Source organism: Pteronotus mesoamericanus, unplaced genomic scaffold, assembly GCF_021234165.1.
Source record: "Pteronotus mesoamericanus isolate MK-2021 breed Mesoamerican mustached bat unplaced genomic scaffold, CSHL_Meso_final contig_50, whole genome shotgun sequence".
NCBI lineage: Eukaryota > Metazoa > Chordata > Mammalia > Chiroptera > Mormoopidae > Pteronotus > Pteronotus mesoamericanus.
The window spans coordinates 30,824,521-30,841,548 of record NW_026555186.1 but is presented as its reverse complement, the minus strand read 5'-3'; the positions used below and the strand labels follow the sequence as shown (position 1 = coordinate 30,841,548).

General features: G+C 41.5%; 1 protein-coding gene and 1 non-coding gene across 3 annotated transcripts in view; one reads left to right on the top strand and one right to left on the bottom strand.

Annotated features, from left to right (window-relative positions):
• JMY (junction mediating and regulatory protein, p53 cofactor) overlaps positions 1 to 10,038 on the bottom strand; it is a 107,939-nt gene extending 97,901 nt beyond the window's left edge. For both annotated transcript variants that reach the window (XM_054578525.1, XM_054578524.1), the window contains exon 1: positions 8,347 to 10,038. In XM_054578525.1, the coding sequence (XP_054434500.1) occupies positions 8,347 to 9,384 (1,038 nt within the window). In that variant the 5' untranslated portion in view covers positions 9,385 to 10,038. The remainder of the gene's footprint in view (positions 1 to 8,346) is intronic.
• A 1,293-nt stretch (positions 10,039 to 11,331) lies between these two features.
• On the top strand, positions 11,332 to 11,523 carry LOC129074750 (U2 spliceosomal RNA). Its single transcript, XR_008529567.1, has one exon. It is a non-coding gene; the product is annotated as a U2 spliceosomal RNA (small nuclear RNA).
• The last annotated feature ends 5,505 nt before the right edge of the window (positions 11,524 to 17,028 follow it).

The window sequence follows — 17,028 nt, the reverse complement described above, 5'->3', positions numbered from 1 at the left end:
CTTTCTGGATCTGCCTCTAATGATGTCAGATGTTGACCCGGTCTGACTTTAGGTAGTCTGTTCAAGACTTCCAGGAATCTACTGTCTGTGGCTGTCTCGTTATATCTAGTCACTCTGCATTCAGCAGGCTGCCTCAGTCAGCTGAGGGCGCTGCAGAATCCCTCCTGGGGGTGGGGTTACTGGGTCCTCTCATGCTGCTGCCATATGGGGGAGGAGTAAGCACTGGGATTCCGCCAGCTACTCTCTCTCTTCTCTCCCCAAAGCCTCTACCCCCAGTCTCCCTTCAAGTCTCTCCAGACCACTTTGTGCCCCCTTTAGCCAGGGATCTACTATCTGTGGTTGCCACTCTGCACTCAGCAGGCAGCTTAGACAGCACAGGGCAGGGTGGAATCCCACCTGGGGCGGGGCTATTGGGTCCTCTGATGCTGTCGCTGCTCAGGGGGCGTGGTCTCTGCCTGGGCAAGATGGCTGCTGCCGCAATGGGGGATGAGTCAGCACCTGCTACTCTCAGTTCTCTCCCCAAAGCCTCCTTCCCCAGTCTCTCCTCAGGTGTCTCTAGCCCACTCTGACCCCGCCTTTGCTGGAGACCAGGGTAAGTGGCTGCAAATAAAAATTTATGCGTGGGCCCTTTAAACAGTTCTTTGCATCTGCAGCCTCCTCTCTCTGGCAGAGAGCAAGCCTGCCGCTTTTCGCAGGTGGCTGTTTTCTGTGTACTTTTTCAGCTGTGGTGCTGTAGGCTGGAGATCTCTGCTTGTGGGTTAGACCCTACTCTTCTCAGGGGGATCCAACTGGCTGTTTCATTATCCTTCTCAGGCTCCCGCCTGTGGGCATCCACAGTCTCTACTCGAGTCTCTACTGCACCCCTTACCAGTTAAGTTGTGCTAACGCTTATTCTTCTGTCTCCGAGGTTACAAGGCTCCTCTCTCACTATTGTTCAGTTGTTTGTTAAAACATTCATTTTACTAATGTAACTTCAACAAGTTATCAAAAACTAATAGGAAAAGCAGTTTTAATACTGAAACCACAGGAAAAAGCCCACCAAAAACTTCCAGGTACAGCTAAGGCAGAAAGAATAAGGACAGAAAACAAACACAAAAACAGGAACCCCTCTTCTAATAACCTCTGCATTCAAAACCTAAAAACTCTAGCAACATTAGAAGTGTTATGACTTAGTCACATTATTGCAGGGAGATCTAACTTGGACACAAGCACGTAAAATAAGGGGTTCAAGTCCCAACCTTTGTCACACATGTGCCTATAAACTACCCTAAAATCCTTAAAAAGGACATTGTAATTTCACTTTACAAAAAAGGAACTAAGAATAGTAAGTGACAACCTAAGACCAAGCAACAAATACCAGAATTAGGGTAAAAACACAGATTTTCCTGAGCCATGTCCAAAAAATTTTCTTTCCACTAAGAATTAATTAACGGCAGTGTAGTGAGATGCTTCTTAAAATGTACTCTGCTTCAACTAAGCCTATATATCATCGGGATCTCTTGGTAACCAATTTTATTGTCACAAAGAAAATGATCATTCTTGTCCATCACTGTCTTCTTCCAATGCCTACGTTGTGTGAGAGCACTATTTGTTGAATAAACTAAGTCCCAAGCCGTCACCCTCAAACCTTAAAGTTAAAAATAAAATCCCAAATCATTAAAGAAACTTCATACACGTATTCTTAAGACTATTCTGCTCTATAAAATGTCTAGCCCATCAGGCTTCTTTTCATTTCATAGTCTAGTCTATATAACCCTCACTACAGTCTGAAAAGAGTTTATTATGCAACTATAACCATATAAAATTTAAAATTCAAGGACAAATATAAAAAGGCAATTCCAACATTTAAGGAAACTCACAAAATTTTGTAGCTTTTTGCTAAATGAAGCCTTCTCTGATTTTAATAACTTAGGTACTATGTTAAGGCTACTTGGTATTTACAACCCCCTACAAGAAACTTGAAAACCCAAATGAACTTTACCACCTCTACCGCCCCACCCCCTCCACCACGGCCTACACACAAGAAAGCACCAAGAATTAGTATTTAGTCTTCACTGCCCATGCCTCTTATCCTTGCAACTTAATTTTTCTATCAGCAACTGGGGAATAGTTCAGATTCAGAGGGAGCAGATTCTGGCCTATTAAAGAGTAAAAGAAGCCATGGAAAGCTTCTCATTACCAATAAAAAAAAATGGAATAAATAAGCAGACATACATTTAACCATCTATTGAGACCACCTTGTGCTTTGGAGTTCCACTTCCAATAATATCCTATAGTCAATGAAAGGTCAAATAAAGTAACAATGGAAAACAGTGAAAGACTGATTGATTAAAGTTACATGAACATTTGGGGAGTGCAGACTGCTAATTCAAACACAGCTGTTATTTTCGACAAACCAAACCTTTCACTCACCTTCTCCCTTGAACACACACAGACACGCACACAGACACACACACACACACACACACACCTCATATTCACATTACTAAAGTGTCGAAGTTGACCTTGTTTTAGCAAGGAGTAAACATGTCCGATTTCATGTCTGTGAAGTATCTGGTGGACTGGGCATCATGTGATAGTAAACAGCAAGCAAAGAAACCACCACATAAATTAGTTATCAGGAAAACTGCCATCCTGCCACCAGCCTCCAGGTTTCTACTTTACAAAAGTGCTAACCTAGAGGCATATATTCATCTTTTTTTCTATACTTACCTCTTTTTTTTGGTGATATGAAAAATAGCCTACAGTTTACTTGAGCACAGGACTGGAGAAATTATTAGTATCTTAACAGCCTCCAGCTTTCAAGGTTTTCATGATACTCAAGATTCTCAGGAATCCCACAAAATTATCTTAGCTTCATTATTCCTTAACTGTACTATTAAAAGTCTGTACTATTTTTATGGGAATATACAGGCAGAACAGCTCTCCACTGCAACTACATTATGTTCTTCCCTGGCCTGATTCTACTATTTATACTTACCTAATCATGGGTCATGGCTCACTGGTCCAATAAAAGGCCAACATCTTAAGGCTCCTAAAAGACTGTTATTTCTCTAATGTATATAGTTGGGGTTTCAGCAAGCCTTCAGAGTTTTCTAACTAATCTTAGTTCTCCAGAAAACTCACGGAAGTCATAATTGGGAGGAGAGGTGCTAAGCAAAGTCTTCTTAGAGTTTCTTGCCTATTCTGTTTAGTAATCTCAGAATTCAAGAATTGTTTATAGCTGAGTCATTTTAAGATACAAAGAAAAAAAGTGACTGGGCACTCGTCTTACCATAAATCCATCCTTGCATCCCTAGGCAAACTCTTTCTATACAACATGCAGACTCTGCCCCATACCATGACTATCATAATTAATTTGAAATAAATGAAATGACATCTTTATTTAAAAGTCATTATGGAACTTATTAAAATTTTTAAATATTGGCACTCTTCTATTCTCAGGAGTGGAGACTGACAACCCTTCTAATGTCTTCAGGGAAACTAGGCATGGCAGAAAAGGCACACATCTGGACTAAGACAAATCTAGGTTTGAATGTGAGTTTTGTCCCTCCTTAACTGTTTAACATTGACCAAATCTGTATACCATCTTTAGGTTTCAACTCCTACTTCAGCAAAATAGGTAAGAAAACAAAAACAACAACTAAAAAACATCCCTTAGCTCAAAAGATAGTGGGAAGGAAGTAAAGGGGTAGGTAATGTGAAGCGCCCAATACCTACATAGCCAATAAATTAGTTATTGGGTTGCCCAAAATGTCCGTTACATTTTTTTCCATAAAATAAAACACACATTTTTCATTTTTACCAATAACATATTGACTTGGATATTTTGAATATGTCAGCTGTCTCCTGCTATTGGTTTCTAGTGGGTAGAGGCCAGGGGTGTTGCTAAACATCTTCCAATGCATAAGGCAGCTCACAACAAAGACTTACTTTGCCAAAATGTCCAAGAAACTTTGCAAACCACTTTTGACATGTTTGATCAGTTATAGCACCTTCTCCAGACACTACACAAATCTTTTTTTGGGGGGGCCTTTCTGCTGCGTTTTTACCTTTCTTGAAATAACAAAGCATAATGCGCCAAAAATGTTGCGTATCTTCTTCCATTTTCAGTATTAAAAAGCCTTCACAAAAATTCACCAATTTTGATGTTTTTATATGACAACTGTCAACAATACAATCTAACAAAATTGTTTAGAATGAATTTAAAGACAACTAAGCATTACTAGAAACACTGTACAGAAAAAACTAAATGAACTTTCTGAAAAACTAAATGAATTGAAAAAAACGCAATACTTCCTTGAAATGTATTGGGTAGAATACTCTGGAGAATCATTATTACATGAAAGAAAAGACCGTTAACACTTCTTAGAAGTCTCCTTTGTAAGTACCACTTTGCTAGGCACTTTTTCATACTGTCTTAATTAAATCTAAAGACATCCTTTAAGCATTTTCCCCATTTCTCTGTTTTAAAGACTTTAAATAACTAAGCAGGTCGAAGAAGTGATTAAGCCCATATTCAAATCCAAGTTTTCTGACTCTAAACCCTAGGCAGGCTCTGGTTAGTACATTCTTCATGTAGATGACTACTTTTGAAAACACACAATATTCTCAAACAGTGGTTTCAACTGAAAAGTTAGAATTGAGGACAGTTTTACAAGCATAATAAATTCCAAAGTGAACACTGATTTACAGATCTTAATCAAGCCTACAATCATAGTTATTAAGGTTTATTGTTTAAAGGACCACAAATAATAATTTCAAAAATAGTTGTCCTTATATAGAAACCATTATTTAAAAACCTAAGTCATCAAAGGTAAGCCACAGTATAGGCCACCCATGCACACACACTATAGTACAATCATCAGCTCTGACCAACACAACCAGGACCACTGCTGAAACCATTCCAAGAGGTCTTGGTGGCACCTGATTCATTCAGGGATTGAGTACCTGCTTTACAAATAGCGCTACTTATAGTAAGCCCTTGTAAAAGTCCAAAATAAACCTACCCTGTAATAAATTTCACATTTCATTTATATTCAAGACTGAGGTCCTAAGTAGTAAAAAATTCTTATGCAATCTAAAAATAATTTCTCAATATTGTATAAATTGTAGCTCCTCACAAACTATTATTTAGTCAGATGACCAAATCTGTGACTTAGTAACAAAACTTTTAGCAGAAAATGTAAGGTTTAATTCTTCAATATTTCATAAGACAGGATATAGGAATACTTCTTATAATAACATGTTTAATCATAAGTGTATTCCAAAAATTAAACTCCAATAGAGTTTACAAAGCACACCAGTCATGGGTGCTAATTACAAAACACATAATTTACAATTGTGGTTTTAAAGCTCTTTTTTAAAAACACCTTTAAGAGTTTGATAAAAGCCCTTCATCATTATATGCATAGAGATATTGAGGCAAAAAAACTCAAATTTCCTATGCATATAAAAGTTTACATGCCCATTAAAATCCATATATACCTCCCCTCAATTTATAGGGAACTCACCAACCCAAGATTAAAAAGAACCCTTATTTTGGAAGTCGTTTACAGTTTTAAGAGATTTTTCTCCTAGTTTTTCAGTAGCATGGTTCCTTCAGTAATTTATACTTATCATTTTATAAAAACATATTTACCCACAACTTTACATTAAAAGGACACTTCTTCCAAACCCTTTAAATTCTTGCAATACTAAAAAACAAACTGGTGTCCTTTTTTTTTCTTTTTTTAATTTTATTTTAATTTATTTTATCAAATACATTTGTCTCTGCCATCCCCCCACCACTTTCCCTTGCTCCCTCCCTCCTTCCCTCCCAAGAGTGTTCATAAGATGTGCAGCCCTGAACCAGGGGGTGGCAAAGATAAGAATTTCAAGATATCGTCAAGGACAGTGACCTTGAGAAGTTCACATTCTATTTGCACAGTCTGTTCTATTAAAAAAAAAACACAACACAAAACCTCCTCTGAAAAATTTACTGACCATTTTGGGGGGAAAAAACCCAAAAACAACAGGTGTGGTCTTTAAGCTGAAACCTTTACATGGATAGGAAAAGAAACTCTATAGAAAAAAGGACCAGAAAATAGATTCGCAAAAATTAAAGGAAAAACATGACCAAACAACTTAATTTCTAAGCATCACATGCCTAAGAATGTGTTCGATTTACCAAATACACCTAGATTGAAAAACTATAGCCAATTTCAGGAGTTATGTCAACCTGAGAATTGGAAATACAAAATCATTGAGTAAACGTAATTGCTAAACTCAATAGGATGAATAATAGAAAAATGACACAAATTCTATAGAGATTTTGCTTAAAAAAATGTGACTGCAAACTATTAAGATAGCAAAGAATTTAAGCAGCTGGGGAACAAAAAGATACATGCCTGGTATGCTATACACCTCCATTATCATGTCCACGGCAGACATCACTAACTAATCACATCACCTTTTCCCCACACTGAGCCTCATAATTTCAACAGAACCTTCCAGTAGAGATCAGGGTGGGCATTACAACTAAACCTGTTTATTTCCTTAACTGCTATTTTTTTAAATACTGTTCAGGATAACTAAATTAGGCACCAAAAGTTTATGTATTTAATGTTCAATGAATTTATAATGTTTTATTTATTTTAAATACAAAAACACAAAATCCTCTTTAAAGGTTTAAATTTTTCTTTGTTAAAAAGAATAAAATATTATGGTCAATATAAACTTAATTAGTAAAAGGTATTTTTTAAAAAATGTAACCACCCCCATGAAAGAGTTCTAGAAAACTGTTAATTAACTATACCCTTGGCAGCCCTAATTTTTAACCCAATTTGAATTAACCCAGACAAAATAATTTTTTCTGAGTATCAATAAAATTAAAACCAGTCACGCTTACATGACTTAGGGTTTAAAAAAATGAAAAGTTAAAAGAAAACAACAATATAATATGTATCTGTAAATGGAGTAAGAGAAAGAAGCATTAACTTTGTCTTTCCAATTTCAATGGAATACAGATCAATATTAGCAAAACTCCAGAGCAAATATATGTAGCCATTTAAGAGTTCTGTCACTTCCTTCCAAAAACAATCTAAGATATAAAACACAGACTCCAGAAAGGAGATGATTGAAAAGACAATAAGAACATCCTGAACTCTAGACTCATATATACAGGTGGGTGATGTTTAGCATAACATAAACAAATAGGAAGGAATGAAAACCTGGCTTCAGGAAGTTTTAAGAGAGCACTGTGGAATAAGTGAGAAACAGTTCATTTCCTAAATCCTCAAGTCTAGCAGAGAAAAATAGTATATTTAAGAATCCAGGAGGCTCAAGCTTCTTAGCCTTAACAGTAGGATTCAACTATTATACAAATATAGACAAAGTTAACAGATGACAACACAATGTCAGGAATATAAACACCATAAAATGGGGCACTTTCCCACCCTAAGTCCAACCTCATTTGGTACTAATACTAAGAATAAAAAATTGCTCTGAGAAAGTATGTTTTAGTGTCCATTAGAGGAAGCTGAGTATATCTTAAAATACGTTTTTAGTAAAATTATTTCAGAGTTGTTAAGTAGACATGACCTCAAATTTTACATCTCTTACACACTGTAGAGCACCCTTAGTATACCCAGTCCAACCTTTCCCCCATTTTGCACTATACTTCACTACTTTTAAGTATAAAGTATACTAAACATTCCTGCCCAGGGCATTTTTTCCCCCTAAAACAGGAGTGAAACATGAACCATCTGTAAAGACTTGAGATGTTCCTAAAGTGTGTATAAAACCTTTAAAAATACATTTACATCCGATTATCACTTGGTACTTTTTCATTTGGATAGGCCACTTGTTTGGAGAACAAATATTTAAAATTTGCCCAAGTTGACAAACTATATATGGAGATAAGGATGGACCAACTTTGATTCATAAGAGAAACTATTTTTAGTAAATGAGCATGACACCAAGAAATGACACCAGAGTTAACACCTGGGCAGTTATTGCTTTATGGGCAAAGAGAAATGCTCATTTAGCTTACCTTTGTGGGCCATCTCTTTTTCAAAGTGGCTTTAATCTTACTTAGTGACAGTATGTAAACAGAGCTCTTATTATATAGAATCTATCTAATAAATGAAAGAGGAAATCTTAAAACTTACCAAAGGTCTTCAGGAAAGCCAGTTTTCCTACCACTAACTGAAAGGAATGAAGAGAGAGAAAGGTCACAGGAACCCACCGTCTTTCTTTTCCCTTGTCTGGAAAAACAGGTGTCCCAAATGTGCACAGCCTAGACCAAGGCTCCAGCCTTTGGTACTGAGTAACAAAAAGCTATGACTGACAGAAGCCCAAACTTACCTCCTGGATGCGCTTCCTGGCTCGCTGAAGCACTTCTTCGTAGCCCTTCTGGCGCAGCTCGCTAAGGCTTTCGTAATACTCCTCGGGGTCGTCGGTCTCAGTAAAAAGTACCTGGGAGAGGATCTTCCAACCGCAGGTGTCCAGGCCGTGGCCCAGGTAGACCTGGAGCTGGTAACACAGTGTGTCAATCTCCTGTTCGGTCATCTCAGGGGCGCCCCCAAACAGCACGGTCCACATGCCCGAGGGCTCCTCGGGAAAGACAGGCAGGCACGGCTCCAGCTGTGAGTTCACAGAGCACAGCTGCTGGTGCACAGCGCGCAGATCCTGGAAGGAGAAGAGCCCGGCCCAGCTGCACTCTTCGGCCGCGGACTCCAGTTCACCGGGTGGCTGTTGCTCCGTGTCCGGGAGCGCCTGGGATGCCAGAGCCGCTTCGTCCTCCCTCACCATTTCTAGCACCTCAATCTCCTCGGAGACCGCCCCGCAGGCACTCACTATCCGCACAGAGGACACCGGGGCCTCCTTGAGTGCCGGCGGGGTTGACGCAGTGGCGACCCCCGCCACATCTCTGGCTTCAGATCCCTTCCGGACCGGACTGGACTTGGCCCGCACTGGGCTCCTGAGAGGGCTGTCCGCCCCTTTGCCGGCAGAACTCCGCAGCAGTGAGTCCCCCCGAACGTTGCGCGCGCTCCGCGGAGAGCCTCCTTCTGCCCAGGCCGGGCTCCTTCGGGGCCCTGGGCTCCTCCCCAGAGTCCCAGAACCAGTGGCCTCCGGCCGCCCCTTGCTTGCCGGGCTGCCTGGACCCCGGGTCCCGTCGGACGCAGCTGCGCCAGACTCGGCGCCCCCTCGCGTCCCTGCGTGCTCCCGGGAGCCGCTCCTCTGCCTCTGGGCGGTCCGGTTGTGGCAGGTTATGGCAAACTTGCCCTCAATCTCGTTCCAGGCCACAATAAACACGAACTTGTGCTTCTCGCGCTCGTCGAACACATGGGGCCGCACCGCCACCCAGTCCGATTCCAGCGTCTCCTCCAGCGCAAACGACATGGTGGCTCCCGCGCCAGGCCGCCGGGGAGGCGACGCTGGTCCTACCCGCCTGAGGACTCACCGGCTGGCTGCGCCGCGCCCCCCGATCACCCTCGCCGGGCGCCTTCAGCCATCTTAGCGTCCCAACCGGCTCTCCTCGCTTGCTTGCCTGTCCCTGCGCACTCAGATCCACCGCACTCCTTTGTGGAGCAGCTCGCGGGAAAGACAGACAATACGCGTCCCTGGAGCAGGTAGTTCACATGGTCACGTGCGGCCGGATCTGTTTACAAGCCCAGCGCTGCGGCAGCGCCCCGCGCCCGCCCCGGCCGCCCCCAGCGAGAGGCCGCGGTGCTGCGTCTATGGCGCTCTGGAGGTAAGGCGTGGATCCCGCGGGGCCGAGCAGGCCGGTGGGCGGTTGGGGCCGGCTGCGTGTGAATCTCTGCTGCTCGCTGGCGCCGATCTCTCTCCTCCTCTTCCCGACCGCCCGGAGCCGCCTGACTGATGGACGGGTCTCCTAAACTCTGAGCCTCAGTATCGCCACAATGTTACCATTCAGTTGCTGACGTCGGCGGCTCCTGGAGGGACGTAAACACCGGCACGTGCCGCACGCTGGTGACGCGACGGCGGCGGTGCGCACACCCCGCCCGCGAGCTCGCGCGAGGCACCGCCCCTCAGCGTCTCCCAGCTCCTCCCAAGAGCAGCCGCTCAAGTCTCTTTCCTTCTGTCTGCGCAGCCTCTGTCTCGCACAGGCAGGAGCTGGTGACTCGCAGATTGCCAGGTCGTAAGGGGAGAGAGTGACAGGTGTGCCTTGCGGGCCTCGGGCCTCAGGTCTCAGGCCTCCGAACCCCAGGGAAAAAAGGAACAAAGGCTCAGGAACTGAGACTTTTCGAACTCCAGGTATTCTCAGGGGCCCTCAACTGTAAGTTCGCCTCCATTGCCCCGCGGAGGGCGGCGGGAGGAGTTGGGATTGAGAAGTCCTGTATTGGGAAGAAATGCGATACCCAGAACATTACGCGAACCATGTGCTAAACATTTTGGGTTTCCTTACACTATGGGATTCTACCCTAACACTATTGAGACACAATTTAATTATGAAAGGATAATGTCTGAAGACGACCCAATAAAACTCCAAGATAAAATAAAAGTAAGTTCAGTCATGTCCTAATAGCATGAATATTTACATTTAAGCTTCCCGGTAATTTATTGCTTCAGATTTCATCACTGTGTAGTTAATGTGAACCTCACTTTCAGATCACTGGCTTGAGCCCTTTTGAAGTTGTATTCAGTGATCGGAGTTCTCAAAATACACATGCGAAAAAAAACATCATGTAAACCTGAAGAATTTTGTTATTCATACTAAACTATGATGAAACACAGTCTTAAAATTGCTAGTGGATCTTATGATCCAGTGTATGTCATTGGCATTCTTTTTCCTATTAGTGTCGAATTCATTTTATAGGTATTCTGCATCCACTGTAAAATACAGTAAGAATTTGTTATTTTACTTTTATACATGTTTCTAAAGTATATGCAAAACCATTTGAATCAACCGTGCATTTTCAGCTAACTTTTACTTCGGTGTTGTCCTGATCTCTGAAAAAACTGCCAAAAATTTTAGCCCTGTCACTCAGCAGGACATTTCAGACCTATAGATCTGCCTTGGCAAAAAAAAAAAAAAAAAAAAAAGGAGGGGCGTGTTGGGCGGGATGGAAAAAAGGGAACAGGACTGGTTTCTAAACCTTTTTGCAGTTCTTTACAGGGAAACCGTATATTTTCAAAGCTTGTAACTGAACCTGTGTCAACTCTCAAATGCAAATCAGAGATACACCTTTCAAAAGATAGGAAGAAAGAGAACCTATCACAAATCTGTATCACCATCTAAGCAAATAGCACACTATAGAAAAATTTTCCATCTTTTCTACTGAAAAGTTACTCCTAAAAGTTTTTTTGATAAAAAGTGATGACATGATCCCTTCTCGGCCTTTTGGTTAAGATCAAGCAGTAGGGATCTGTTGTTATCAGTTTAACATTTGATATGTCCTCTATCAAGGACAGCATGTTAAATGGATTTTTAGAGTAGGGATATGGTCTTGGAGCTCACTTTGTCCATGCTGTACACCGACTAGTATTGCACTTGCTTCCAGGCACAGTGCAGCTCATTGAGGCAAGACCAAAAAAAAAAAAAAAAAAAAAAAAAGTGATGACATTAGGGAGGAGTAGGTGGCTGCTGGGGGGAGGGCAGGGGCAAGCATGTGATGGCAGGATCACTAGGTGCCTTCTTGTAATACATTGTAGATAGGTATGAGTAAGAATGAACAATAAAAAAATATGCTTACAGGAAATATTTTTTATTTACATGTATTGCAGTATTTATCCACAGACATAAAATTGTCTTATCACAGTAGTGCTAAAGAAAATTGGTTGGTGGACACACTGGTGTTAAATGTTTTCCTTCAATACTCTGGTCACTGTGTTTTGTCAAAAGGGTTGTCTCGATCGTTCTCGTTACTCTCGAAATGAAAAGAAACAAACCAAAATTCCCATGACAGGCTACTGTAATACTCTACAATTCTTTATTTAGGTCCATATCTGATTGTCAAACAAGATGTCTGAGTGTATAAATTACTCCCTGTGAATAAGTAAAGCTACCGAAAAACCACATAACCATACTAGCCTTGAAAGGGCTTGAAAACAATGATCTGTTTGAATTTTTAAAAACTATTGTGAATTTTTAGGTATTCTGGGAAATGCTTTAAATCTTTAGGACTTTTAATAAAAACTGTAATAGTGCACATAACAACTTTCAAATTATTTAGCATTTTCCTGCACATATTCATTCTACCTTTATAATAATCATATAAAGTAGGTATGAAAGAAATATCTTTAATTTTATATATGAGAAGATAGTCTGATTAATTAGGTCAGATGTCCCAGGTTGGGAGCAGGGAACAACTTGAGTTCAGGGCCCTGATGCACAACTGTTCTAGTTACATTTTCTCAGAAGGAGAGACTGAAAAGAAGTCAGGAATGCCAAAATTTATGGCGAGGTGGTGGGGGTGGTATAATGCCTGTGAGAGAAAACGGACTGAAGCAGCATTGGAGATCCAGAGCAAAATTGTGTCTTTTTTTTTCTTTTTTTAAATTTTTATTTTTCAATTAACAGTTTACATTCACTATTACTTTGTATTAGTTTCACGTGTACAGATAGTGGTTAGACAGTCATGTACTTTACAAAGTGTTTTCCCAGATATTTCCAGTACCCACCTGGCACCATACATAATTATTACAACATTATTGACTATATTCCCTATGCTGTACTTTACACCGCCATGACTATTTTTGTAGCTGTCAATTTGTACTTCCTAATACCTTCACCTTTTTCGTCCAGTCTCCCATTGCCCTTCCTCTCTAGCAACCATCGTCTGTTTTATCTATGAATCTGTTTTAATTTTGTTTGTTTATTTTAGATTCCATTTATAAATGAAGTTATATGGTATTTTTCTTTCTCTGACTGACTTATTTCACTTAGCATACTGGATGAACCTCTAGGTTCATCCATGCTGTTGCAAATGGTAAGGTTTCATTCTTTTTTGTGGTTGAGTAATATTCCCTTGTATGTATGTGTAGATATATATCACTACTTTTTTATCCACTCATCTGTTTTTTCATAATTTATTGATTTTAGAGAGAAGGGGCGGAGAGAAACATTGATCTGTTGTTCTACTACTTTGTGCATTCATTGGTTAATTCTTGTAAGTGCCCTGACCAGGGATGGAACCTACAACCTTGGTGTACTGGGATAGCATTCTAACCAACTGAGCTACCCAGCCAGGGCTGCACTTGTCTATTGATGGGTAATTGCCTTTTGTAAATAATGCTGAAATGAACACAGGAGTGCATATATTCTTTCAAATTAATGTTTTGGGTTCCTTTGAATATATACCCAGAAGTGGAATCTCTGGTTATAAGGCAGTTTCATTTTTAATTTTTTGAGGAACTTCCATACTGTTTTGTATAGTAGCTGCACCATTCGGCATTCCCACCAACCGTACATGAGAATTTCCTTATCTCCATATCTTAGCCAACACTTGTTTGTTCATTTATTGATGATAGCCATTCTGGCAGGTGTAAAGTGATATTTCATTGTGGTATTAGTTTATTTCTCTGATGCGATGAGTATTTCTTAAAGAAGTTCCCCCACTTAATGGAAATGGTTAGGCCTTACTTAGTTACTGACTGGGGACAACCCTGAGAAAAACATAGTCTGAGGAAAATCTCTGAAGTCACAGACAGCTGGGGACTATCAGCTAACCACACCCCTTGAATCGGTGGAATGAATCCTTTCTTGAAGGAGGATCCAATTGACACATCTCCATATCTGCCACAGTTTACTTTGTGTGCCATATAGATCTACTTCATAGCACATTTGGGGAGCAGTTCCCTCAGGGCTCTGGTGGGCCTCTCTTCCTTAGGGGGAACTTTCAAGAGAGAGGTTAGAGGGATGAACTGTAGCTTCCATGACTATAGTTGGTTCCATGGCCACAACTGATATTCTTATCTCCTGTCTTTATCATCTGTTCTAACATTCTTCATTCCCTGCTGGCCTCAGTGGCTCATGTGATGGTGTTTCCCAAACCATCATTTTTGAAGGGTCTGAACTCCAGGTAACGTTACCTGTGTATAGCCTCCATTACTATGTCACTACATTTGCCACACAATTAGGCAAGAGCTACCAAGAGGCACCCAGTGGGTACCCTGGGTTCCATGTATTTCCCTGGTCCCTTCTGCTGATCAGAATTAATTACCCTGACAAGATGGTGATTCCTCTTCTTGCCTGCGGTTCCTGGCCACACAGCTCCTGAAGAGTCCAAGTGGCAGCTGTAGCTTGTGGTTCCATGCAGCCTCTTCCCCTGGCAAGAATGCACCCATTCTGGAGACCAGGACCTTTAACACTGCAGAATCCAGAGCTGTGGGCACCTCCAGTGTGTCGCTGAGAGTGGTGGTAAGTGAAGCCACTCCTGCTTTTACCCCCAGGTGCTTAGACCTATGTGTTCTTTCTCTTGGAGACATAGTGCTGTATAAAAGACTGTAATTCAACATTTATGTATGTCCTGGAGGATGGTACCCCCATCCTTGCTAGGTGTTGCCTCTGAGCTAGTGCTTTAGCTGTTTGTTCAGCACACCATGGCAACACTCTGTTTTTTTGCCAGCAGCTTCTAGATGATACAGTGTATGACATAACCAGTGGATCTGTAGAATGGGTTCCCTGGTTGGATACTAAGTTGTTTCATGTCTTTAGATCAGGCATTCTATAAGTGACCTGATAGTGGTGCTGGCTGAGACCCTGCAGGCAGGAAAGGCAAGTCCCTGCCCAGATTAAGTGTCTATTTATTCCTGTGACAAAAATCATTGTTTCTTCCTGACCAATTCTTAGGTAGACCATTTGCTGCCAAGTAACTGGTCAGTCTTTTTAAGGAATAGTGCCATACTGGGGGCTCAGTGTTGTTGTCTGTAGCCTGCAGATGGGTCATGCAAAACAGGTAATTACTAGATTGGCCTTTGTACATGGGAGTCCATATTTCGTGACCCATGCAAAGCCTCCATCTCTGCAACTGTGGCCATGTCATCTCTCTGCCTATCATACCAGTGAATGTCAACTGGTCAAGTTATTTTAAACACTTGGTTATTTGGTGTCCATACCACATCAGTGCTTTCATTGGGCATTAATGTACAACAAAAATCTTCACACTTTGTGCCCACTCTCACGCATCCATCTACATATTTCTTCCCCAGACTTCATCGTCTCTAATGTTTTAATTTTTCTGCTTCCAGCTCCCTGATTATTCACTATTGCCCATGAATCTTTGTACATTTTGATTTTGGGCCACTGCTCTTTATGCACAGAGTAAATGACCGGGTGTACCTTCCAAGCTCTGCCCATTGGGAAGATTTGTCACACAGTTTCTCATTGCTGTCTTTCACAGTGACCCCTGAATAAGGCTATAGTGAAGACAGCATCCACTTTTGGTTTTGCACCCATATATTGAATCAGCCTTCCCATAGTCCAAGCTAGGAGTTTTTCCTGCTCTTTCAGCTGGTTGAATGGGAGGCCCATGTGGTCATTCATGTGAGCTGAGGAGGGACACTGCTACATAGTAGATGCCATGATGGGACAAAATGGATACCATGGGGTTCTGGACCCATTGCTCATGTCCCTAGCTGTGTCACTTTCTGCTCATGATCAGCCTCAGCTGTACCATTTCCATTTTATGATGGATTGCTACTGGGCCCATCTTATTTTATTACTTCTTCCCAACTCAGGATGGGCACTTGGTATCCCAAGGTCAAGCATTTCAGCTCCCTCAGGGCCCCATAGCATTCTAGGAGCAGTTTTACAAAATGTGCATAATCCTCTGCTGCAGATGGTGTGACCTTCTTCCATAACCCCAAGTGCCTGGATTGTGATTCTTCCACTGGGACTTGCTGCAAACTTCATACTGTATCTTCTATTATTAATATCTCAGATATTATGGAGTATGCTGGAATTTTTGTCCCAAGCAAACTTACTACTTGCTCTGAAGCCAGGATTTGCTGCAGAGCCATTCTCTACTCCGAGTCCTACTGAAAGCTGGTACTTTCCATATGGGCTGGTGCAGTTTTCCTAGGTGTGGAATGTGTTGCCTCAAAAACCTAAGAAGGCTTAACAGTCATTGTGCTTCCTTCATTATAGTAGTAGATGTCTGATGCAGCAATCTGTCTTTATTATGAAGGGAATGCCCTGGCTTTCACCTGACAATGGGCTGTGGAGAAACTTTACTGAGTTGGCAAGTACTTCAATTTTTATAGTTTATCTCCTTCCCTCTGGAGTGCATGTGTCTTACCAAAGTCTCCAGCATGCTGGCACCCTTTTACTCATGCTACCAGATCAGCATGATGTCACCAATGTAATGAATCAGTATGATGTTTTACACTGTGTCCAGGTGGTCCAGATGTCTTCAGACTAAATTACAACAGACGGTGGAAGAGTTAACATGGCCCTGGAGCAAACTGCTTCTAATCTTTCCTGATTGAGACAGAAAAGTACACGTTCGACAGATCAATGCTGCATACTATGTACCAGAGACCATATTATCTGCTCTAGCAAAGAAACTACATCTGGCTGGGCAGCTGTGATCAGGGCTATTTCTTGGCTGAACTAGTGGTAGTCTCCAGGATCTATCTGGTTTTGCAAGAACCAGACCAGCAAATTAAATAGATATTTCAGGGACTGCCATGCCTGCATCTTTTAGAGTGACATAAATCTCTGGAATTTCTCTCTAGAGTTATGCTGTTTTTGATTCACTGAATAGTGGGAGGGGTGTGGTTTCACAGGCTCCCACTTGACCTTCCCCACTACAATAGCTCTCACCAACAGGCCCAATGTGTGGGTTACTCCAACTACCACGTATGTCAATCTCAATTATATGTTTAGGGACCAAGGAAATGAGTACCAAGTAAGTTCACAGACCTAGTGGCCCCTGACTTTGGCCAAGATTCCATTTATTACCTGGACATTCTATCCCTTACTCTAACACAGAGCCTGTAATGAAATTTCTGGTAGTTAGGTATTAGTGTCAACTTGGACTGTGTCTTTATCAGTCCTTGAAATGTCTGAGTATTGCCCTT